Source organism: Bombina bombina, chromosome 4 (assembly GCF_027579735.1).
Source record: "Bombina bombina isolate aBomBom1 chromosome 4, aBomBom1.pri, whole genome shotgun sequence".
In the NCBI taxonomy this organism is placed as follows: Eukaryota; Metazoa; Chordata; class Amphibia; order Anura; family Bombinatoridae; genus Bombina; species Bombina bombina.
In genome coordinates this window covers 1,662,303-1,689,323 of record NC_069502.1, presented here as the reverse complement: position 1 = coordinate 1,689,323, position 27,021 = coordinate 1,662,303, and the positions used below count along the sequence as shown (strand labels likewise).

Below are 27,021 nucleotides of genomic sequence, written 5' to 3'. Positions count from 1 at the left end.
AGAAACCTCCCCCCAAAATTTTTTATATTAGAGTTATTTTAGCTATTTATAATTATAGTCATTTATTATCAATTTGAAATTTAGCATTTTTTAAATAAGCTAGGAGCGATGTAAACATATCTATATTTCTATATATATGTGTATATATAAATTTTATATACGATCATACACACATATATATACATATGAGCCGTATATGAGAAAATGGTATACCAGTAACATACGGGACATAGTGCACATATATAAAGGTAACATGGCTCCGCCTAGCACTATATGTAAAGAATGCTCGCATCAATGGAGCTCAGATCAGCTGTGCACATTATTATGCAGGTAGTTGGGTTTAGAGCTACACACACCCAGTATAACTGGCAAATCAGATCACAAGGAACGAACATAAGAGATAGGGATTGGTTAAAGACTCCACACACCCTTTTTTTGGGGGGGAGGTTTCTTTTATGCAGGATGTATGGTAATTGCGGCTATAAAAGCCGAAGAATGTAAAATATGCCTGATGAAACGGCCGTCATAGCCGAGAAATGCGAAGCATATCTCTTAATGCCCACCCATACAAACTGTTGTATCATAGCCATTATTGTTACAAGAATAAAATACCTTTTTTTTATCTATTGGCTTGGATACTCATTGGGTGAGCCCAGTATTACCATACACCTGCAGTGGAGGAGTTCTGAGACCGGAGGGAGCCAGCTGGTTAGCTCTAAATAACCAGCCTGCGTCTACAAGCACATAGGTGTGCTCTTTCAAATTGTGAGTAGTTTGTGTTAAAACGCATCACATCTTCATATCACAGTTTGCCACGGATACACACATTTGGGCGCCTCTCTTGTGTTTTTGTCTTTCTAGATATATAGATATATAGATAGATATATAGATAGATGATAGATAGATGATAGATAGATAGATGATACATAGATAGATGATAGATAGATAGATAGATAGATAGATAGATAGATGATTGATAGACAGACAGACAGATAGATAGATAGATAGATAGATAGATAGATAGATGATAGATTGACAGACAGACAGAAAGACAGACTGACATATAGATAGATAGATAGATAGATAGATAGATAGATAGACAGACGGATAGATAGATAGATAGATAGATAGATAGATGATGATAGATAGATAGATAGATAGATAGATATATGATAGACAGACAGATAGATAGATAGATAGATAGATAGATGATAGATAGATAGATAGATGACAGGTTGATGGATATTTCATCACCAATACTGATGTTATCACCTTGATAAATGCCCTATACTGGGGCTGTAGCATTAACCCTCTGTATGAGTTCACTGTACGGATGTAACACTAAGTGAGTGGTTATCTCACCTGTTGCATTAGTGATCTCGCCTTCAGAACACAGAACACAGTCATAGCAACAGCTGGGCTCACCCTGACGAGTAGATTTTCTGTAACCCGGCTGACAGGTATTACTGCACGTGGAGCGAGGAATCTGTACAGAGGAAAAGGGGGATTATTTATACCTCAGCAAAGGGTTTTCTCGGGGTTAAAAAAGATTTAATGCCATAAATAAGCGTCTTGAAGTGGCAGCAAAGCAGAGAATGAACCTCATCAGGGTAGTGATCTATAATGAGGTTAGCTGCCAATTTAAAGGGACGTACACTAGATTTTTCTATGTATAGTTTTGCTTATTTTTTAATAACATTTTCAGACTCCTAATCAAGACCAAAGATTTAGAGGTACACACAAGTTTACAGACTCCTGCTAGCTCCTGTTTGTGTAATATGTCTTTTCATATGCAGGGAAGTGGGGAGTGTCTGCTGTTCCTGTTTTCCCAGCCCCTTTCACTGGATGTCCCAGCCTAATCATATCAACAGTGCTAAATTGGGAGCTTCTAAGTAAGTTTTTACTGGGTTTTTATAACAGTATCTGTGCGTATCCTTTTTTATAGTAGTGTCTATTACATGCAGTTATATGAAAATTGGTGTATACTGTCCCTTTAAATACTCCCAAGCCAACACCTTGCTTCTTTGCCAAAGTCACCTTATAAAGAAAACTGTGTCTGTGCAGGGAGTCTCCTCTAGGTTCCGGAACAACAAGAGATCCGGAATGTCCCACTTACATTGCCACATACAGGTTTCATGAGACCACAATGATCCCATAGACCGGGGTTCACCTGTATTCAAGGCCCTATCAAACCCAAGCAAATCTGTCAGTAACGTTACTGTGCTCCATCTCCAACCTTTCCGGTGAGTAAGGACTGTTCCATTCATTGTGACTTGTTGGTTTCTGTCATTCCTCTATGCCCAGGGACATACAAAGGGGTCGATTTAACAAGCAGCGGATGCTGCTATCTACCCGCGTAGGTCCACCTAAAACTGAAATTAAGAAGCAGCAGTCGGCATTTAGCGATGTCGGACAGACATGATTCGCTACAGCGTATCATGTCCGCCCGACATTTTATAATTTGACCCAAAAACCTTCAGTAGTGCTGCGCCCTGTACAATAATCAAGTGAGGCTTTACTTGCTGATTTTGTAAGGTTGCGGTTACTCCTTGTTTTTCCTGTGTTACTGTGGGACAAATGGTGTAATTGCAGACTTTCTCTCCCTGTTAGTCTGCTGTTAGATGCTTCTCCCGTGTAGTGATGCAGGGCAGACTTCTATCGCCATCAGGAGCAGAATGCAGACTACCGTGATAGCAGCTATCTAGAACTTTATGGAGCATGTAAACGTGCCCCTCCAGTAAAGAAAGCTTTGTGCTATCAGGATCATTCCCATTTTTTCAAAACTAGTGGTTCTATTTCTTGGATTTCTCTATAGCAGCTTTTACTATACTGCTCTACCCAAGTTTATATTAGGCCAGGCCACCATCCTTAACCTGTAACGGTCCAGTCTATAGCTCAAAATGAGATTGATGCCTTATATTGGCTTTAATCGATGCAGCAAAATCTCCCTTTTTCAGTAAATGGCATTAACATCATACAGGGTATTTTTATCTTCAGATAAACTAGCACTGTGGGGCTGTAAAAAGCTAATAAAAAGAACTGAGATAAGAGGTGGCCTGCAGGGTCTTAGAAACAGGCAAACTTAGAGGTTATAAAGTATATACATATAACAATGTTGCTTATACAAAGCTGGGGAATGGGTAGTAAAGACCTTATCTATCTTTTTAAACAGCAAAAACAAATCAGTAGACTGTCCCTTTAAAGTATAGGTTGTTTCTATGTTAAAGGGACAGAAACAGTATGTTTAAAGTGAATATAAAGTAAAATAAATCTAAACTTTACATTTGTAAAATAATTACATCAGATCTCCTGTCACAGGAAGGGAGGTCTCCAAACAGAGCAAATGTTCCACTTTTTAATGACTGCCCGACTCCAACTAGGATATCCCGGAGCAGTGAACAAGTGCCTATGGGCACGAAACATGTCTGCATAGGAGTCCAGCAATCCTCTCTATGCTTTGTCGGTAATTGTGGTGCTACGCTGTGATATTTGTGATTTTAAACTGAAGAAATAAACTTGGATTTTTTTTACCTTACTTACCAAGGCGTGATTTGTGCTGAAGAATAGTGTGGAATTGTAGGATATCCCTGACCCAGTCCAGCCCCACCCACAACACGTCCATTCTACCCATGACACGTACATCATCCCATCCACAAAACACAGGAGGGGGCTACCAGAAATCTCCTCACCTCCTTGTGCAGAGAAGGTTTGTTACATTTCTAATCTCCTTTGTAGTTAACTCCCATTTTCCCTATTTTCTAGTTCATCTGGAATTGGTCAATCACATGCCAGTATGTAATTGTCACATTTCCCTATGGGTATTTGTCAATGGCCTAGCATGTGAAGCAGAAGGTAAATATGTAAACCTACAGATATTAAAGGTACAGTCAAACTAAACTTTTCATTCATTTTCTTTCAGATGGAGCATACAACTTAACAACCTTCCATTTTACATCTGTTATCAAATTTACTTTGCTCTCTTTATATCCTTTGTTGAAAATGTACTTAGGTAAGCTCAGCAGCAATGCACTACTGGGAGCTATTTGGTGATAATTGGTTGTGCATATATGTCTCTGGTCATTGGCTCACAAATATGTTTGCTTGTAAATATAATGCATCTCTATGCTCAGTCCAACGTCCTTGCGCAACTAAATAGTTCCAAACAGGCAGACAGAAACCACACAGATGTGACTAAAATGAAGGTATGGAGTGTTCCTTTATACGCGTTTTGTGTGCAACCACCGCACTTGATCACTGCATGAAAGGAAGTTTAATCAAGAAATCTAAAAGTGCCAGAGAGAACTGTGTTAGTGATAAAATCCTCCTCACCTGTTACATTAAACAATGGGAACTTTTTTGTCCTCAAACCTCTTGATATCCTATAATATAAAAGGCCAAGTGTGTTTGTCCAAAGCTGTCATGTGCAGTAGAGACAGCACAAGGACAAACACACCTGACCTTCAACACACTGACCTCCCTGGCATCTGATTCTGTGGCGACCATGCGTGATGGGGGCGGGCCGGATGTGACGCGGACGGAGCAGGGCCGCGGTGTGACACTGGTGGAGCCAGGTGTGGCGCAGGCGGGTCGGACGTGATGTGGGCGGGACCAGGTGTGACATGGGTGCGGCCAGGTGTGACGTGGATTGTGTCAGACGGGGCCGGGTGTGACGTGGGCGGGATCAGGTGGGGCCGTGCAGACACCAGGCAGAAGAGAGAGATAGCTCAAAAGAGGGGGGATAGAGAGAGAGCAAAAGAGGGGGGATAGAGAGAGAACAAAAGAGGGGAGAGAGACAGCAAAAGAGAGTGGGGAGGGAGAGCAAAATTGGGGAGATAGAGAGAACAAAAGAGATGGAGAGAGACAGCAAAGGAGAGGGGGAGAAAGGGGAGAGAGAGAGTAAAAGAGAGAGGAGTGAGAGCAAAAGAGAGGGGGAGAGAGCAAAAGAGAGGGGGAGAGCGCAAAAGAGGGGAGAGAGAGGGGGGATAGAGAGAGCAAAAAAGGGGGTAGAGAGAGTAAAAGAGGGGGATAGCGAGAGCAAAAGAGAGGGAGAGAGACAGCAAAAGAGAGGGGGAGGAAGAGCAAAAGAGGGGAGCTAGAGAGAGCAAAAGAGAGGGGGAGAGACAGCAAAAGAGAGGGGGAGAAAGGGGAGAGAGAGAGCAAAATAGAGGGGAGAGAGCAAAAGAGAAGGGGAAGAGTGCAAAAGAGGGGAGAGAGAGTGCAAAAGAGAGGGTGGAAGAGAGGGGGGAAAGAGAGGAGGGGAGAGAGAGAGCAAAAGAGAGGTCGAGAGCGAAAAAGAGAGGGGAGAGAGAGCGCAAAACAGAGGGGGAGAGAGAGAGAGCAAAAGAGAGGGAGAGAGAGAACAAAAGAGAGGGGGAGAGATAACAAAAGAGAGGGGGGGGAGAGCAAATGAAAGGGGAAAGAAAGAGAGAGAGCAAAAGAGGGGGGATAGAGAGAGCAAAAGAGAGGGGGGAGAGAGAGAGCAAAATAGGGGGGATAGAGAGAGCAAAAGAGAGGGAAAGACAGCAAAAGAGAGGGGGAGAGAGCAAAAGAAACGGGGGAGAGAGAAAGCAAAAGAGGGGGATAGAGAGAGCAAAAGAGAGGGGGAGAGAGAGCAAAAGAGAGGGGGAGAGAGACAGCAAAAGAGAGGGGAGAGAGCAAAAGAAAGGGGGAGAGAGTGCAAAAGAAAGGGGGGAGAGAGAGAGCAAAAGAGGGGGGATAAAGAGAGCAAAAGAGAGGGAGAGAGACAGCAAAAGAAAGGGGGAGAGAGAGCAAAAGAGAGGGGGAGGGAGAGAGACAATAAAAGAGAGGGGAGAGATAGAGAGAGCAAAAGAGAGGGATGATAGCTCAAAAGAGAGGGGGAGAGAGAGAGAGAGCGAAAGAGAGGAAGGAAAAGAGAGGGGGAGAGATAGAGAAAAATAGAGAGAGGGGAAGAGAGAGAGCAAAAGAGAGGTAGAAAGAGCAAAAGAGAGGGGAGAGAGAGCAAAAGAGAGGGGGAGAGAGAGAGCAAAATAGAGAGAGGGGGAGAGAGATCAGAAGAGAGGGGGAAAGAGAGAGCAAAAGAGAGGGGGCAGAGAGAGCAAAAGAGAGGGGGATAGAGAGAGAGCAAGGGGTGGAACCACTGTACTGCAAAAAATGGCCCGTATACAGGGGCTTTAGGACTAGTCTTATATAAAAGGAAAGCCCTAATATCCAAGTCCAATCTAATATCAATTTTCCTTAGCTCATCCATTAGAAAAAAAAACATAAAAAACAGACCATCAAGTGTGTTATTGTTCTTTTCTATGTAAATGTTGTTCAATATCCTGCTCATATAACTTTAAAGTCTCATCCAAGTCTTTAAACACATATACATTTTCCAAATCCATGTTCGTAATATGAGAAACAAGTATGGTAAATCCCAACTATGGCTCTGTTAGATATGTATTAATACTTAACCAGAGTGGGAGACAGGGAGAAAATCTTGAATAAGAAGGAGGTAAAATGTTGTTTTTTTCACCTACAGACTGCTAGAGTTGAACATTGAAAATTATGTAAATTTGTTTGCAAGGTAAATTGTGTATTTATTGCTTATTGGTTGTATGTTTTGCTTATTGCCCTTAACTTCTCCAAGCAGGACTACTTCTCTACTCTTATCTCTACTATTTCTTCAAACCCAAAACATCAGTTCTCCACTTTTAACACCCTTCTACACCCACCCCACCTCCTATTTCCACTTCTCTCTCAGCTCAAAATTTTTCCAACCACTTCACCAACAAAATAGATTACATTAGAAACAAAATCATCTGTCAACACACTACCAGTCTCCAACACCCTCAACAAATAACCAATGTCTAAAACCCGCAAAGCAACAGACTAAGCATTTTTGGTCCCTCTACTGAGGAAGAAGTTTCTGCCCTTATATCCTCCTCTCACCTCACTACCTGTCCCTTTGATCCCATCCCTCGCAATTACTGCACCCCCTCTCTCCTACTCTTACTCCTATCCTCACACATTTTAAATCTCTCCATCACCACTGGTATATTTCCCTTTTCCCTTAAACATGCACTAATTACACCTATCCTCAAAAAATCTTCTCTTGATCCATCATCCCCATCCTACTACCGTCCTATTTCTGTACTCATCCTCGCCTCAAAACTTCTGGAAAGGCTCATATATACATAAATAAAATGGATTTCACTCACAACACTCCACAGAAACTGTTTTTATTAAAGGGACACTGAACCCAAATTTTTTATTTCAGAATTCAGATAGAGAATGAAATTTTAAGCAGCTTTCTAATTTACTCCTATTATCGATTTTTCTTCATTCTCTTGCTATCTTTATTTGAAAAAGAAGGCATCTAAGCTTTTTTTTGGTTCAGACAAACAGCCCAGGTTGTTCACCAAAAATGGGCCGGCATCTAAACTTACATTTTTGCATTTCAAATAAAGATACCAAGAGAATTAAGAAAACTTGATAACAGGAGTAAATTAGAAAGTTGCTTAAAATTTCATTCTCTATCTGAATCACGAAAGAAAAAATTTGGGTTCAGTGTCCCTTTAAGGTTACTAATTACCTAATTACAGCAAAATCTAAAGGCCACTTTTCTTTCGTTAATCCTTCTTGATCTGCCTGCAGCCTTTGCCAAGGTTGACTACACTCTCTTGCTCCAAACCCTCCAATCCTTTGGCATCTGTGACACAACTCTCTTGTGCTTCTTCTCTTACCTGTCTAACCAGACTTTTAGTGTTAACTTCTCTGGCACATCCTCTGACCCTTTACAACTAGTGATGTCGCGAACCTAAAATTTTCGGTTCGCGAACCGCGGACTCGAACTTCCGGTATTGTTCGCGAACCGCGCGAACCGCCATTGAATTCAATAGGCAGGCGAACTTTAAAACCTACAAGGACTCTTTCTGGCCACAATAGTGATGGAAAAGTTGTTTCAAGGGTACTAACACCTGGACTGTTGCATGCTGGAGGGGGATCCCTGGCAAAACTCCCATGGAAAATTACATAGTTTATGCAGAGTCTGCTTTTAAGCCATAATGGGTCTAAATCAACTAACATTCCCAAAGTGGCTGTCTCAAAACATCCCGGACAGAAGATAGATTGATAGTGATAGATAGGATAGATAGATATACATAGATTGATAGTTAGATAGAATCGATAGAAGAGAAATAGATAGATTTGTTAGATATATAATTACCCTAATACATTCTAATAATCAAACATGCGTTCTTGGACCCAACTAGCTTGTGTCAATTAGTACTTTTCTTAGCACTTTAATCCCTGTTCCCCCCCCCCCCTATCGGGGGAGTTCTATATGGCCTGCCAGATTACCCTGAAAAATTATAATAATAAGACATGTGGTCTGCTACCTATTTTAACGAGGTTGTGTTTTAAGTACTACCATTCTTAGCACTTTAATCTCTGTAACTCCCCCTATTTGGTGAGGTCTATACGGCCTGGATGATTACCCATACAAAATATAATAATAAGACATCTGCTCTTGGTCTGCGACCCATGGTAACTATGTTGTGTTAATTAGTAATGTCCTTCGCATTTTAATAGCTGTTACTCATATTCACCCTATCGGTGGAGGTCTATATGGCCTGCATGATTACCCTTACAAAATATAACAACCAAACATATGCTCTGGGACCCATGGTAAGTAGGTTGTGTTAAGTAGTACTGTTCTTTGCATTTTCATACCTGTTACAACACCAAATGGTGGCAGGTCTATCTGGCCTTCATGATTAGCTGCACCCAAACCCAAAAAAAAGCCGAGTGGTCTTAGACTAACACCCATGGCTAACTCGGTTGTTTCAATTAGTACTATTCTTAGCACTTTCATCCCTGTTACGGGCGGTCTACATGGCCATCATGATTAGCCGAACAAAATACTACAATCCAACCTTTGCTCAGTCTTCATAGGCCCTTCATTGTCTGTATTTTGATAGTACAGTTCTTATTATTTTTATAGCTGATACAACACCGAATGGTGGCAGCTCTATATGGCCTGCATGATTAGCCGCACCCAATACAAAAATAAATCCAAGCAGTCTTGGATTAACACCCATGACTAACTCTGTTGTTTCAAGTAGTACTATTCTTAGCACTTTCATCTCATCATCCCTGTTACTTCCAGGACTCTCGGTGGTGGTGGTCTACATGGCAATCATGATTAGCCTAACCAAATACTACAATCCAACCTTGGCCCAGTCTTCCTAAGGCCCTTCATTGGATGTATTTTGGTAGTACTGTTCTTATTAGTTTAATAGCTGATACGACACCGAATGTTGTCAGCTCTATATGGCCTGCATGAATAGCCACACCCAAAGCCAAAAAAAAGCCAAGCGGTTTTGCACTAACACCCATGGCTAACTCTGTTGTTTCAAGTTCTACTATTCTTAGCTCTTTCATCTCATCATCCTTGTTACTTCCAGGACTCTCGGTGGTGGTGGTCTACATGGCCATCATGATTAGCCTAACCAAATACTACAATCCAACCTTGGCTCAGTCTTCCTAAGGCCCTTCATTGGCTGTATTTTGGTAGTACTGTTCTTATTAGTTTAATAGCTGATACGACACCGAATGTTGTCAGCTCTATATGGTCTGCATGAATAGCCGCACCCAAAGCCAAAAAAAAGCCAAGCGGTTTTGCACTAACACCCATGGCTAACTCTGTTGTTTCAAGTGCTACTATTCTTAGCTCTTTCATCTCATCCTTGTTACTTCCAGGACTCTTGGTGGTGGTGGTCTACATGGCCATCATGATTAGCCTAACCAAATACTACAATCCAACCTTGGCTCAGTCTTCCTAAGGCCCTTCATTGGCTGTATTTTGGTAGTACTGTTCTTATTAGTTTAATAGCTGATACGACACCGAATGTTGTCAGCTCTATATGGCCTGCATGAATAGCCGCACCCAAAGCCAAAAAAAAGCCAAGCGGTTTTGCACTAACACCCATGGCTAACTCTGTTGTTTCAAGTTCTACTATTCTTAGCTCTTTCATCTCATCCTTGTTACTTCCAGGACTCTTGGTGGTGGTGGTCTACATGGCCATCATGATTAGCCTAACCAAATACTACAATCCAACCTTGGCTCAGTCTTCCTAAGGCCCTTCATTGGCTGTATTTTGGTAGTACTGTTCTTATTAGTTTAATAGCTGATACGACACCGAATGTTGTCAGCTCTATATGGCCTGCATGAATAGCCGCACCCAAAGCCAAAAAAAAGCCAAGCAGTTTTGCACTAACACCCATGGCTAACTCTGTTGTTTCAAGTTCTACTATTCTTAGCTCTTTCATCTCATCATCCCTGTTACTTCCAGGACTCTCGGTGGTGGTGGTCTACATGGCCATCATGATTTGCCTAACCAAATACTACAATCCAACCTTGGCTCAGTCTTCCTAAGGCCCTTGGCTCAGTCTTCCTAAGGCCCTTCATTGGCTGTATTTTGGTAGTACTGTCATCCTTTTGAATAATAGATTACAGGAAAGGCATTGATTTTAGAATCCCAGAGATCATTTATATGACCTGTGAAATAAAAAAAAAAATTAATTAGATACCCGTTACACAATTATTTATCCTCAGGCCTTTTTAATACGAGGGTCCCGGAGCCTCAACCGAAACAGCAGCATGAAAGAGGAGATGTCATCCTTTTGAATAATAGATTACAGGAAAGGCATTGATTTTAGAAACCCACAGATCATTATTTGCAACCGTGAAATTAGAAAAAAACATTGATTACACACCCGTGACACTTATTTATGCTCAGGCCTTTTTAATACGAGGGTCCCGGAGCCTCAACCGAAACAACAGCATGAAAGAGGAGATATGTCATCCTTTTGAATAAAAGATTACAGTAAAGGCATTGATTTTAGAAACCAACAGATCATTATTTGCAACCGTGAAATTAGAAAAAAACATTGATTAGACAGCCGTGACACTTATTTATGCTCAGGCCTTTTTAATACGAGGGTCCCGGAGCCTCAACCGAAACAACAGCATGAAAGAGGAGATATGTCATCCTTTTGAATAAAAGATTACAGTAAAGGCTTTGATTTTAGAAACCCACAGATCATTATTTGCAACCGTGAAATTAGAAAAAAACATTGATTACACACCCGTGACACTTATTTATGCTCAGGCCTTTTTAATACGAGGGTCCCGGAGCCTCAACCGAAACAACAGCATGAAAGAGGAGATATGTCATCCTTTTGAATAAAAGATTACAGTAAAGGCATTGATTTTAGAAACACACAGATCATTATTTGCAACCGTGAAATTAGAAAAAAACATTGATTACACACCCGTGACACTTATTTATGCTCAGGCCTTTTTAATACGAGGGTCCCGGAGCCTCAACCGAAACAACAGCATGAAAGAGGAGATATGTCATCCTTTTGAATAAAAGATTACAGTAAAGGCATTGATTTTAGAAACCCACAGATCATTATTTGCAACCGTGAAATTAGAAAAAAACATTGATTACACACCCGTGACACTTATTTATGCTCAGGCCTTTTTAATACGAGGGTCCCGGAGCCTCAACCGAAACAACAGCATGAAAAAGGAGATATGTCATCCTTTTGAATAAAAGATTACAGTAAAGGCATTGATTTTAGAAACCCACAACCGTGAAATTAGAAAAAAACATTGATTACACACCCGTGACACTTATTTATGCTCAGGCCTTTTTAATACGAGGATCCCGGAGCCTCAACCGAAACAACAGCATGAAAGAGGAGATATGTCATCCTTTTGAATAAAAGATTACAGTAAAGGCATTGATTTTAGAAACCCACAGATCATTTATATGACCCGTGTAAAAGAAAAAAACATTCATTAGACACCGGTTACACTTATTTATCCTCAGGCCTTGTTAATACGAGGGTCCCGGAGCCGCAACTGAAACAACAGCATGAAAGAGGACATATGTCATCCTTTTGAATTATAGATTACAGGAAAGGCATTGATTTTAGAAACACTGAGATAATTACTTGCAACCGGGAAATAAAAAAAAACATTGAACAGACACCCAGTACACTTTATTATCCATAGGCCTTTTCAGCAGAGGCTCCAGGACCCTCAACAAAAACAAGAGCAGGGAGCTGGGCATAGGAGTACAATGGAGTGTGACAATAATAATCTGAAGGTGAAGATTGCATAGTTGTGGCATTTTAATGTTGTTATTGTGGGAACTTAGTACTTGCAATGACCTTGCTCTGGTGAATCCATATCGCAAATGTGTTATTTAAGGCACTGTTTGTCTATTTTTTTGAATATCAGCATTTGGTAAATGAAGCTCAACTTAAGGCTGGTGAGAAACGACCTTTCTTCTGGCTGTTTGCAAATGTTGTGGCTCTGGACAAACATGTGAATAAGGGGCCATCAGCCATATTCTGCACGCAACCCCTTTGATGATTGACGATAAACATGTGTCACCTGCAAGCAGAGCTCGTTACTTCTGTCTAAATCATCTTCCTGGTATGGACAGGCCACTGTTTCCCACAGCAAGTACGAATATTGAAATACAAGATTGTCTTGAGTATGGTAGGAAACCAAAGTTTATTTAATTCTGTACTATCTATCACCACAAAAAATGAACTTCTTGAAGCAACGAAAATGCCAGCAATTTCATGTGCTTATGGATGACAAGGACGTCCTGTCCTGTGGTGCACAGAGATGGAGACGATTTTTGCCCTCCATGTACACTACCCAGATGTCTCAAACATCACCAGAAACACAATACAGCCACTCTTGTGAAGTTCCTGGAGTGTTCCAGTAGCCATCTCTTTGCGCTCCTAAAGGAATACTTTATCAGTGTTTTTGTATACATCCGACAACAGCTTCGGAGACTGTGGTGACGCACATGTTATTTACTGTTGTTCCAGCTGTGGCAATATCAATTGGCATGAAAAAGTTAAGATTTGTGGGTGGCGGAGCCTATAGCTGTTGCGGTAGGACGTGTGTTTGAAGAGCTCCAGGTCTTACAAGTTACTTTGGAGTTAGTTTTCAACCTTAATTTAATTTTCTTTTTGGGATTCATAGTCACACTTTCTGGGGCTATCCAAGAGGAGCCTGGTAAAAGCAGTAGTAGTCACCCCTTATATCAACGGGTACGGAGACCTGTTTTTTGCATTTCCAATATTGCGCCGGTCCACAAACTAATCCTGAATGAAAAAAAACCCTTAAAATTTGGACTAGTGACGCACATTTTATGCACGCTGTGGCAATTGCAATTTGCAATAAAAATAATCTGCTAACAACAACCACTACCTACGACCACACCTGACTCCTGAAGTCATGCTTCAGTTATTAAGTCAAGTTAAATAAAAAAAAAAAAAATTTTATGCTCAGCAGAGGCTCCAGGACCCTCGACAAAACCAGCAGCAGGAAAGAGGACATATGGCATCCTTTTGAAAAAATGATTATAGGAAAGGCATAGACACCCAGTACACTTATTTTTCATTAGGCCTTTTTAATAAGATTAAGAGGCTCCCGGAGCCTCAACAGAAACAACAGCATTAAAAAGTACATATGGCATCCTTGTGAATAATAGATTACAGGAAAGGCATTGATTTTAGAAACCCGTGGATAATTTTTTGCAACCATGAAATCTAAAAAAACAGAGATTAGACACCCAGTACACTTCTTTATCCTTAGGCCTTTTAAGCATAGGCTCCAGGACCCTCAACAAAACCAGCAGCAGGAAAGAGGACATATGGCATACTTTTGTAAATTAGATTACAGGAAAGGCATTGATTTTAGAAACACAGAGATCATTTATATGACCAGTGAAATAGAAAAAAAAAATGATTGGACACCCAGTACACTTCTTTATCCTTAGTCCTTTTTAATACGAGGGTCCCGGAGCCTCAACAGAAACAACAGCATGAAAGAGGACATATGTCATCCTTTTGAATAATAGATTACAGGAAAGGCATTGATTTTAGAATCCCACAGATCATTTATATGACCCGTGAAATAGAAAAAAACATTGATTAGACACCCAGTACACTTATTTATCCATAGGCCTTTTTAGCAGAGGCTCCAGGACCCTCAACAAAAACAAGAGCAGGGAGGTGGGCATAGGAGTACAATGGAGTGTGACAATAATAATGTGAAGGTGGAAGATTGCGGAGTTGTGTCATTTTAATTTTGTTATCGTGGGAAATACTTGCAATGACCTTGCTCTGGTGAATCCATATTGCAAATGTGTTTTTTAAGGCACTGTTTGTCTATTTTTTGAATATCAGCATTTGGTAATTGAAGCTCAACTTAAAGCTGGTGAGAACCGACCTCTCTTCTGGCTGTTTGCAAATGTTGTTGCTCTGGACAAACATGTGAATAAGGGGCCATCAGCCATATTCTGCACGCAACCCCTTTGATGAGTGACGATAAACATGTGTCACCTGCAATCAGAGCCCGTTACTTCTGTCTAAATCATCTTCCTGCTATGGACAGCCCACTGTTTCCAAAAGCAAGTCCGAAGCTTGAACTACAAGATTGTCTTGAGTATGGTAGGAAACCAAAGTTTATTTTATTCTGTACTATCACCACAAAAACTGAACTTCTTGAAGCAACGAAAATGCCAGCAATTTCATGTGCTTATGGATGACAAGGACGTCCTGTCCTGTGGTGCACAGAGATGGAGAGGATTTTTGCCCTCCCTGTACACTACCCAGATGTCTACAACATCACTGGAAACACAAGACAGCCACTTTTGTGAAGTTCCTGGAGTGTTCCGGTAGCCATCTCTTTGCGCCCCAAAAGGAATTCTTTATTGTTGTTTTTGTATACATCCGACAATAGCTTCGGAGACTGTGGTGACGCACATGTTAGTTACTGTTGTTCCAGCTGTGGCAATATCAATTGGCATTAAAAAGGTAAGATTTGGGTGGGCGGAGCCTATAGCTGTTGCGGTAGGACGTGTGTTTGAGGAGCTCCAGGTCTTACAATTTACTTAGGAGTAATTTTTCAACCTTAATTTAATTTTCTTTTTGGGATTCATACTCACACTTTCTGGGGCTATCCAAGAGGAGCCTGGTAAAAGCACTAGTAGTCACCCCTTTGTAAGGATTCCATTCCACTTCTTACCTCCTTCCTCCAGTCACCTGACTCTAGCTTTACCTGTATTTAAAGCATCATGTGACCACAAACAGGTGCTTGATTATTAAACTAACCTAGCTAACGTTTGTAGCTGCTATTAGAATCACCTCTTGAAATTACCTCTGAGAAGCTTTCTAAGTTTTGCCTTTTCCGGAATTGCTGAACTCATAAGGATAATTCCTTTTCAAGCTTAAAACAAATAACGGTCCTATCCGTTAATCAATTTAAACAAACCTTCCTCCTGCAGTCTTATTGTCGTGCACGCTTTAAGTGAATCTGACAACCTGCTTCAGATGCTCAGTCACTCTCTCACCGCTCACTCAGAGCTGCTTGGAATTGCTGACAGTTTGTTTCACTGCAGTGTAACCGGACTGCTTCCCCCATCCTCTCGCATACAGTGCTGAGTTCTCCTGCTCACAGTATACAGCTCCACTATCCGGAACCTCTGAAAGGTACTGTGTACGCAACCTGTTGTATCCTGACTACGGGGGTAAGAACATCTGATATTACAAGTAGCTGGACTGTTTGCTTTTCACATGTGTTGATAACATTTGCTTGCTTACTACGCTACACCGCCAATGCACTAAGACTTCACTCTGCCTGCATCATAATAACAATACTGGTTAATGACAATTGCTACTGTGCTTATATTTGATTTATACCTAAGAGACTGCCATTTCAGTTTATCCTATTCTTCTTGTTGTGAAGTTTAACAACAATTCTGACTTTGTTTTCTGTTGCGTGACAAACCTTATCTCTGCAACAAATTGTTTCCTTTATATTAAATTCACTGAACGCAGCTTGGTTTATGCTACATAAATACTCCAATTGCCAAAGTGATACATCCACTTTATACAGAGTCTCTGCAGTTGTGATCCTTTGCAACCTAAGCTAAATCATTACAGAATAATCAAGCCTACCTATGGATCCAGCAGAGCTCCCACAGTTCGTCTATAGTCTGTCTAAGAGAGTGGATGAACTTACTCAGGGTCTTAGAGACCTAAAGGTTGAGAATGAGACTTTAAGAAAAATAATTAAAGATACTACCTTACCTAAATCACAACCTACTTCTACTTTTGTGGAACCTCAGATAGCAGCACCTGACTTATTTAATGGTGATAGGAATGTTTATCGCCAATACAAGAATGCTTGCCTTCTCATGTTCAATTTGAAGCCATTAACCTATCCCAATGAGAAGATTAAAATACTCACTATGATTAGCTATCTAAGGGGTGATCCCCGAATTTGGGCTGACACTCTGTTTGAAACTAATGACCCCATATTATCCTCTTTAAGTTCCTTTTTGGCGGTCATGGATGAACTTTATTCTGATTCTAACCTACAACTGACGGCTGAAAGTAAGATGAGAAAACTCAGACAAGGTAACCGTCCTGTTGAAGTCTACATAACGGAATTTAAACAACATGCCATAGATTCCCAATGGAATATGATTGCTTTGAGGAATCAGTTCCGCTTAGGACTCTCTGAATCAGTTAAAGACGAATTGGCATGAACCAATCTACCTGATAACCTGGACGGTCTCATGAAATTATCGATGCATATCGATAGAAGGCTTCGGGAAAGGAAGTCTGAACGCCAACCAGGTGATTCCACATACAGAAGAGCCCCACATCCTATGCCTGCTGCTCCATCTCCAAGCACTCCTGAACCTATGGATATCGGGTTTTTTCGGGGTCCTTTGAGTTCAGAAGAAAGATTCAGGAGAAAATCCAAAGGTCTTTGCATGTACTGCGGAAGTCCATCCCATTCCCTTCGTGAATATCCCTCTCTACGTAAAAACAAGAATACTAAGTCTTTCACTCATATGACTACTTTAATTGTTCATGATAAACCGATTCACTGTACTTTAAAACTCTCTTTACAGTGGGACCACAATCGCTTGACGAGAGAGGACATTATTGACACCGGTGCCCAAGGGAATTATATTGACAAATCTATTGTGTTGGAAAATAAAATACCCCTTATCACTAAGTTGTGTCCTGTTTCTATTCGAGTAGTAGATGGCTCTGAAATTTCTTCTGGTCCTGTTACACAGCATACCATTCCCATACTTGTAACTACTGTATATTCACATCAAGAATACATTTCATTCGATGTAATTACTACACCACTTTTTCCAATTGTGTTAGGTTTACATTGGCTTCGTCTACATGAACCAGTCATTAATTGGAGTTCTCTGAAATTAAGTTTTAGTTCACCCTATTGCCATCAAACTTGCCTGAATCATTCCTGATTACTTCATGTGTCAGAGGATCATCAGATACCTGTGATGTACAGGAAATTTGCAGAGGTTTTTAGTAAAAAGGAAGCAGACACTCTGCCACCCCATCGGTCGTATGACTGTCCTATCGACTTGAAACCAGGTACCACTCCTCCATTTGGACATCTCTATCCCCTTTGCCAGCCTGAGCTCGACCACCTAAAAGTCTATCTCGATGAAAACCTAAAGAAAGGCTTCATACGCCCCTCCGTGTCTCCAGCAGCCGCTGGATTTTTCTTTGTAAGGAACAAGGATAACTCTCTCCGTCCAATTATTGATTTTAGGGAACTTAATAAAATTACAATAAAAAACAGGTATCCCCTACCACTCATCCCTGAACTTATTGAACGCCTGCAACATGCTAAAATTTTCACCAAACTAGACCTCAGGGGCGCGTACAATTTAGTCCGTATCAGAGAAGGGGATGAGTGGTTAACAGCTTTCAGAACGAGATACGGCCTATTTGAATATCTGGTCATGCCGTTTGGGTTAACTAACACTCCGGCCACGTTCCAACGGTTTATAAATGACATTTTTCATGATCTTTTGGATATCTGTGTAGTCGTCTATCTCGACGATATCCTTATTTACTCCAATTCAGTCGAGGACCATGTTAAACATGTTAGCTGGATTCTATCCAGACTACAAGCACATAGACTTTATGCTAAACTGGAGAAGTGTGTCTTCCACACCAACCAAATAGATTTCCTGGGTTATTCCATTGGCCCTGATGGCATTCAAATGCAAACCAATAAAGTTGAAGCTGTAAAGAACTGGCCACTTCCTAAGAACAGAAAGGAACTACAACGTTTCTTGGGGTTTAGCAACTACTATAGGAAGTTTATCAAAAATTTCTCTCATCTTGCTAAACCACTCACTAAGCTCACCAGCTCATCTACACCTTTTGTGTGGAACTATAAGGCAACTGAAGCATTTAACCTACTAAAAGAGTTTTTTTGCTCAGCTCCCATACTCCAATTCCCAGATCCTTCACTACAGTTTGTGTTGGAAGTGGATTCTTCAGACTATGCTCTCGGAGCAGTTCTTTCGCAAAGACAGAGTCTAACTCATCCCCTCCATCCCGTTGCATATTATTCAAAAGTCATGTCTGCACCTGAAATGAACTATTCCATCGGTGAAAAGGAACTTCTAGCCATGAAACGTGCATTTGAACACTGGAGACATCTTTTGGAGGGCACTGTCCTACCTATTATAATATATACTGATCATCGCAATCTAGAATTTCTTCAGAGAAACAAAACACTCTCAAGCCGGCAGGTTCGTTGGAGCCTATACTTCAGTAGGTTTAACTTTCAGATAGTCTACAGGCCTGGATCTAGGAATGGAAAGGCCGATGCCCTTTCAAGAAAGGATCCGAAACCTCCAAACCTACAGACTTGCACTTCCATCATCCCTCCGGAACGATTCCTAGGATTGCTCCCCAGCTTTAAGACACAGATCCAATCAGCTCTACAAGCAGATGAACAGTTACCTCATCTCCAGCTCTCTTGCAACGATAATCTCTACTATCATGACTCTAAGTTATATGTACCTCAATCCCTCAGATCTCATTTGATCAAACAGCATCATGACCCACCTCTTCTAGGTCATCCTGGGATAACGAAAACCAAAGAACTTCTCAGTAGAAATTACTGGTGGCCGAATTTGGATAACACTGTTAAAGAGTACATAGAAAATTGTACCATTTGCATCACTTCCAAAAAGGAAAGAAAGAAACCCTATGGACACCTCCTCCCAATCCAAATACCCAATAGACCCTGGGCACATCTGGGCATGGATTTCATTGTTGAATTACCTGTGAGTTCTGGGTTCAACACCATTTTAGTAGTTACTGACATCTTGACTAAAATGGCCCACTTCATTCCTTTCAATAAACTACCCACCTCCAGTGAGACAGCACAACTTTTCTTGAATTCTATTGTTCGTTTCCATGGTATCCCTTCCGTGATAACTACAGACAGGGGTACACAGTTTACGTCCAAGTTCTGGAAATGTCTCACACAACAACTACAGATTGATCATCGCTTGAGTACGGCCTTCCACCCTCAAACCAATGGCCAAACAGAGAAGCTAAATCAATGGTTAGAGCAGTATTTACGGTGTTACTGCTCCTATCATCAAACTGAATGGTCCCTATACTTGTATCTGGCAGAATTTGCCTACAACAACTCTGTTCATTCCTCAACCAAGGTCTCGCCTTTTTATGCTAACTACGCTTATCATCCCAACTTTACCTTACAAAATATGGAAATTCCAATATCTCCTTGTGTTGATGATCTACTACAAACCTTAGCCGAAAACTTTAAATTCTTGAAACGGAACATCCAACGAGCCCAGGACTCCCAGAAAAAATATTACGACCTACGTAGAAGACCTTCTCCTGCATACACCGTGGGCAGTAGAGTTTGGCTCTCGACAAAGAATATCAAAATACCACTACCTAGTAAAAAATTAGCAGGCTTATACATCGGTCCTTTCACTATCACTCGGGTTGTGAACCCAAATGCAGTCACTCTGGATTTACCCAGTTCCTTACCCATACATCCAACTTTTCATGTCTCGCTTCTGAAACCAGCTTCTAATGATCCTTCACTAAAACCCATTTTACCTCCTGCACCTATACCCCTGGATTCAGATACTTATGAGATCCATGATATCCTAGATTCCAGACGTCATAATGGAACTTTGCAGTATTTGGTACGATGGAAAGGATACTCACCTGATGATGACACATGGGAACCTTACACGCATATAAATGCACCCAGACTTCTCTCACGTTTCCATCATAGATTTCCTCTTCGACCCAAGCATCAAGCCGAGGATCGGCTTGCTTGAGGGGGGGCATATGTAAGGATTCCATTCCACTTCTTACCTCCTTCCTCCAGTCACCTGACTCTAGCTTTACCTGTATTTAAAGCATCATGTGACCACAAACAGGTGCTTGATTATTAAACTAACCTAGCTAACGTTTGTAGCTGCTATTAGAATCACCTCTTGAAATTACCTCTGAAAAGCTTTCTAAGTTTTGCCTTTTCCGGAATTGCTGAACTCATAAGGATAATTCCTTTTCAAGCTTAAAACAAATAACGGTCATATCCGTTAATCAATTTAAACAAACCTTCCTCCTGCAGTCTTATTGTCGTGCACGCTTTAAGTGAATCTGACAACCTGCTTCAGATGCTCAGTCACTCTCTCACCGCTCACTCAGAGCTGCTTGGAATTGCTGACAGTTTGTTTCACTGCAGCGTAACCGGACTGCTTCCCCCATCCTCTCGCATACAGTGCTGAGTTCTCCTGCTCACAGTATACAGCTCCACTATCCGGAACCTCTGAAAGGTACTGTGTACGCAACCTGTTGTATCCTGACTACGGGGGTAAGAACATCTGATATTACAAGTAGCTGAACTGTTTGCTTTTCACATGTGTTGATAACATTTGCTTGCTTACTACGCTACACCGCCAATGCACTAAGACTTCACTCTGCCTGCATCATAATAACAATACTGGTTAATGACAATTGCTACTGTGCTTATATTTGATTTATACCTAAGAGACTGCCATTTCAGTTTATCCTATTCTTCTTGTTGTGAAGTTTAACAACAATTCTGACTTTGTTTTCTGTTGCGTGACAAACCTTATCTCTGCAACAAATTGTTTCCTTTATATTAAATTCACTGAACGCAGCTTGGTTTATGCTACATAAATACTCCAATTGCCAAAGTGATACATCCACTTTATACAGACTCTCTGCAGTTGTGATCCTTTGCAACCTAAGCTAAATCATTACACCCTTATATCAACGGGTACGGAGACCTGTTTTTTGCGTTTCCAATATTGCGCCATACCCCAAACTAATCCTGAATGAAAAAAAAAAATTAAAATTTGGACTAGTGAAGCACATTTTATGCACGCTGTGGCAATTGCAATTTGCAATAAAAATAATCTGCTAACAACAACCACTACCTACGACCACACCTGACTCCTGAAGTCATGCTTCAGTTATTAAGTCAAGTTAAATTAATTTTGTTTTCTTTACTATGCGCAGCAGAGGCTTCAGGACCGTCGACAAAACCAGCAGCAGGAAAGAGGACATATTGCATCCTTTTGAAAAAATGATTATAGGAAAGGCATTGATTTCAGAAACACAGAGATCATTAGTTGCAACCGGTAAATAAAAAAAAAAAACATTGATTAGACACCCAGTACACTTATTTTTCATTAGGCCTTTTTAATAAGAGGCTCCCGGAGCCTCAACCGAAACAACAGCATCAAAAAGTGCATATGGCATCCTTGTGAATAATAGATTACTGGAAAGGTATTGATTTTAGAAACCCGTGGATAATTTTTTGCAAACGTGAAATCTAAAAAAACATAGATTATACACCCAGTACACTTCTTTATCCTTAGGCCTTTTTAGAAGAGTCTCCCGTAGCCTCAACAGAAACAACAGCATGAAAGAGGACATATGGCATCCTTGTGACTAATAGATTACAGGAAAGGCATTGATTTTAGAAACCCAGAGATAATTTGTTGCAACCGGGAAATCTAAAAAAAAATGGATTAGACAACCAGGACACTTATTTATCCTTAGGCCTTAGTAGCAGAGGCTCCAGGACCCTCAACAAAACCAGCAGCAGTAAAGAGGACATATGGCATCCTTTAGAAAAATAGATTTCTGGAAAGGCATTGATTTTAGAAACCCAGAGATCATTAGTTGCAACCGTGCAATCTCTAAAAAATTGGATTATACACCAAGTACACTTATTTATCCTTAGGCCTTTTTCGCAGCGGCTCCAGGACCCTCCACAAAACCAGCAGCATGAAAGAGGACATATGGCAGCCTTTAGAAAAATAGATTTCTGGAAAGGCATTGATTTTAGAAACACAGAGATCATTAGTTGCAACCGTGAAATCACAATAAACTTTGATTATACACCAAGTACACTTATTTATCCTTAGGCCTTTTTAGCAGAGGCTCCAGGACCCTCCACAAAACCAGCAGCATGAAAGAGGACATATGGCATCCTTTAGAAAATTAGATTACAGGAAAGGCATTGATTTTAGAAACACAGAGATCATTAGTTGCAACCGTGAAATCACAAAAAACTTCGATTATACACCAAGTACACTTATTTATCCTTAGGCCTTTTTAGCAGAGGCTACAGGACCCTCCACAAAACCAGCAGCATGAAAGAGGACATATGGCATCCTTTAGAAAATTAGATTACAGGAAAGGCATTGATTTTAGAAACACAGAGATCATTAGTTGCAACCGTGAAATCACAAAAAACTTTGATTATACACCAAGTACACTTATTTATCCTTAGGCCTTTTTAGCAGAGGCTACAGGACCCTCCACAAAACCAGCAGCATGAAAGAGGACATATGGCATCCTTTAGAAAATTAGATTACAGGAAAGGCATTGATTTTAGAAACACAGAGATCATTAGTTGCAACCGTGAAATCTAAAAAAACATAGATTATACACCCAGTACACTTCTTTATCCTTAGGCCTTTTTAGAAGAGTGTCCCGGAGCCTCAACAGAAAGAACAGCATGAAAGAGGACATATGGCATCCTTTTGAAAAATAGATTACAGGAAAGGCATTGATTTTAGAAAGACAGAAAAAATTTGTTACAAACGGGAAATCTAAAAAAACATTGAATAGACACCCAGTACACTTCTTTATCCTTCGGCCTTTTTAGCAGAGGCTCCAGGACACTCAACAAAACCAGCAGTAGGAAAGAGGACATATGGCATCCTTTGTGAAAAAAAGATTATAGGAAAGGCATTGATTTTAGAAACCGGTGGATAATTTGTTGCAACCGTGAATTTGAATCAAAAAAATGATTGGATGGACACCCAGTACAATTCTTTCTCCCTAGGCCTTTTTATAAGAGGGTCCAGGACCCTCAAACAAAACACCAGCAGGAAAGGGGACATATGGCATACTTTTGAACAATAGAGTAAGAGTACAGGAAAGGCATTGATTTTAGAAACCCATAGATAATTTTTTGCAAATGTAAATTTGAATCAAAAAAATTATTTGATGGACACCCAGTACACCTCTTTCTCCTTAGGCCTTTTTATAAGAGGGTCCTGGACCCTCAAAAAAAACACCAGCAGGAAAGAGGACATATGGCATACTTTTGAAAATTAGATTACAGGAAAGGCATTGATTTTAGAAACACAGAGATCAGTTATATGACCCGGGAAATAGAAAAAAAACATTGATTGAACACCCAGTACACTTCTTTATCCTTAGTCCTTTTTATAAGAGTGTCCCGGAGCCTCAACAGAAAGAAAAGCATGAAATAGGACATATGGCATCCTTTTGAAAAATAGATTACAGGAAAGGCATTGATTTTTGAAAGACAGAAAAAATTTGTTACAACCGGGAAATCTAAAAAAACATTGAATAGACACCCATTACACTTCTTTATCCTTAGGCCTTTTTAGCAGAGGCTCCAGGACACTCAACAAAACCAGCAGTAGGAAAGAGGACATATGGCATCCTTTGTGAAAAAAAGATTATAGGAAAGGCATTGATTTTAGAAACCCGGGGATAATTTTTTGCAACCGTGAATTTTAACTAAAAAAAATGATTGGATGGACACCCAGTACAATTCTTTATCCATAAGGCCTTTTTATAAGAGGGTCCAGGACCCTCAAACAAAAAACCAGCAGGAAAGAGGACATATGGCATACTTTTGAACAATAGAGTACAGGAAAGGCATTGATTTTAGAAACCGATAGAAAATTTTTTTTAAATGGAAATTTGAATAAAAAAAATGATTTGATGGACAGCCAGTACACCTCTTTCTCCGTAGGCATTTTTATAAGAGGGTCCTGGACCCTCAAAAAAAACACCAGCAGGAAAGAGGACATATGGCATACTTTTGAACAATAGAGTACAGGAAAGTCATTGATTTTAGAAACCCATAGAAATTTTTTTTTAAATGGAAATTTGAATAAAAAAATGATTCGATGGACAGCCAGCACACCTCTTTCTCCTTAGGCATTTTTATAAGAGGGTCCTGGACCCTCAAAAAAAACACCAGCAGGAAAGAGGACGTATGGCATCCTTTTGAACAATAGAGTACAGGTACAGCATTGATTTTACAAACCCAGAGATCATTTTGGTCAATTGTTAAATAGAAAAATAAAAATGAGTGGCCAACCAGTACACCTCTTTCTCCTTAGGCCTTTTTATAAGAGGGTCCTGGACCCTCAAAAAAAACACCAGCAGGAAAGAGGACGTATGGCATCCTTTTGAACAATAGAGTACAGGTACGGCATTGATTTTACAAACCCAGAGATCATTTTGGTCAATTGTTAAATAGAAAAATAAAAATGAGTGGCCAACCAGTACACCTCTTTCTCCTTAGGCCTTTTTATAAAAGGGTCCTGGACCCTCAAAAAAAACACCAGCAGGAAAGAGGACGTATGGCATCCTTTTGAACAATAGAGTACAGGTACGGCATTGATTTTACAAACCCAGAGATCATTTTGGTCAATTGTTAAATAGAAAAATAAAAATGAGTGGCCAACCAGTACACCTCTTTCTCCTTAGGCCTTTTTATAAGAGGGTCCTGGACACTCAAAAAAAACACCAGCAGGAAAGAGGACGTATGGCATCCTTTTGAACAATAGAGTACAGGTACGGCATTGATTTTACAAAACCAGAGATAATTTTGGTCAAATGAGAAATAGAAAATAAAAATGAGTGGACACCCAGTACACCTCTTTCACCTTAGGACTTTTTATAAGAGTGTCCAGGACCCTCAAACAAAATAACAGCAGGAAAGAGAACATATGGCATACTTTGGAACAATAGAGTACTGGTACGGCATTGATTTGTGAAACCCACAGATAATTGTTTGTAAAAGTGAAATAGCCCCAAAAAACATGCTTGGACTCCCACTCCAGGTCGTTCTCCTTCAGCTTTTTTATAAGAGGGTCCAGCACCCTCAACAGAAACAACTGCAGGAAACACCACCACATATGCCATCCTTTTGCACAAGCGAGTACAGGTATGGCATCCATTTTAGAAACCCAAAGATAATTGAGAGGAACCAGGAACATTTTTCTAAAAACTGGATGGGGCACCCTTTACTACAGGTCGTTCTCCTTCAGCCTTTTTATATCATGGGCACGACCCGCAACAGGCACAACAGCATGAAACACAACATATGCCACCCTTTTGCACAATAGAGTACAGGTATGGCATAGATGGAACACAGAGATAATTTAGAGCAACCAAGAGACGGATAAAGATGCTTGGTCGGTCCTACTCTTTTGAATGGTCCACCGGATATGAGTGGTGTGTAAAGTTGTACAATTTGTAACAGTTTAATCACTAGTGTTATGTGCCTTATTTTTTTATTTGAGTTTTGTACCCACAGAGATGCAGCAGAGGTCAGAAAAATTAGGAATGTACAAATGACTGAAAAATTGGGGTATTGTTGTAGCAACTGCTGTAGCAGCTGCCAGAAAAATCGATGTTTGTAAAACATTTATAAAGTGCCCTAAAAGCTTGTGGCTTGAACACTAGTTGTTGGCGGATAAGTCAAGCAAGTCCTCCGTCTTTATAACCAAAAAAAAAAGGCCAGCCTGTGTACCAGTTGTAGCCCAAGCCAGCTCATATCATCATCAGTAGTTTTTTATTCAAATGTATCGCCCAATGTCAGTCCCTTCGGGATCCAGCCCTCATTCATTTTTATAAAAGTGAGATAGTCAAGGCTTTTTTGACCTAGGCGACTTCTCTTCTCAGTGACAAAACCTCCTGCTGCACTAAAAGTCCTTTCGGACAGGACACTTGAAGCGGGGCAGGCCAGAAGTTCCATTGCAAATTGGGATAGCTCAGGCCACAAGTCCAGCCTGCACACCCAGTAGTCAAGGGGTCCATCGCTCCTGAGAGTGTCGAGATCCACAGTTAAAGCTAGGTAGTCTGCTACCTGTCGGTTGAGTCTTTCTCTAAGGCTGGATGCCGAAAGGCTCTGATGGTGCATGGGAGTTAAAAAGGTACGCATGTCCTCCATCAACAAGACGTCAGGAAATCGCCCGGTCCTTGCCGCCGTGGTCGTGGGAGGAGGATGATTAATTTCATCTCTTCCCCTGTTACATTCCCATGGTGCTGTGACATCACCCTTATACGCTGTGTAAAGCATAGTTTTTAATTTATTATGAAAATGCTCCATCCTTTCGGACTTGCGGGAATTTGGTAACATTTCAGGCACTTTATGCTTATACCGGGGGTCGAGGAGCGTGGACACCCAGTACAGGTCGTTCTCCTTCAGCTTTTTTATACAAGGGTCCCTCAACATGCACGACAGCATGAAAGAACCCATTTGAACAAGGTTGGATGCTGAGCTAATCATGTTGCGTTCCTCCTCCTCACTGATCTCACTGATGGTATCTTCTTCCCCCCAGCCACGTACAACACCACGGGTACCAGAGAGGTGACAACAATGAGCACCCTGGGATGACTGTTGTGCTCGGTCTTCCTCCTCCTCATCATCCCCAAAGCCACATTCCTCCTTTGACTCCTCTTCCTCACAATCCTCTTCCTGCGTTGCCGCAGGTCCAGCAAGCAATGCTGATTCGGCTGTTTGCGGGG

At 40.8% G+C, this 27,021-nt stretch overlaps 1 protein-coding gene across 1 annotated transcript in view; it reads right to left on the bottom strand.

The window, feature by feature from the left end:
* LOC128655763 (vomeronasal type-2 receptor 26-like) overlaps window positions 1-4,503 on the bottom strand; it is a 62,216-nt gene extending 57,713 nt beyond the window's left edge. The window contains exons 1-2 of the mRNA XM_053709337.1: window positions 4,474-4,503; window positions 1,363-1,486 (exon numbers count right to left, since the gene is read on the bottom strand). Coding sequence (XP_053565312.1) covers window positions 1,363-1,486; window positions 4,474-4,503 — 154 coding nt within the window. The remainder of the gene's footprint in view (window positions 1-1,362; window positions 1,487-4,473) is intronic.
* Window positions 4,504-27,021: the final 22,518 nt, after the last annotated feature.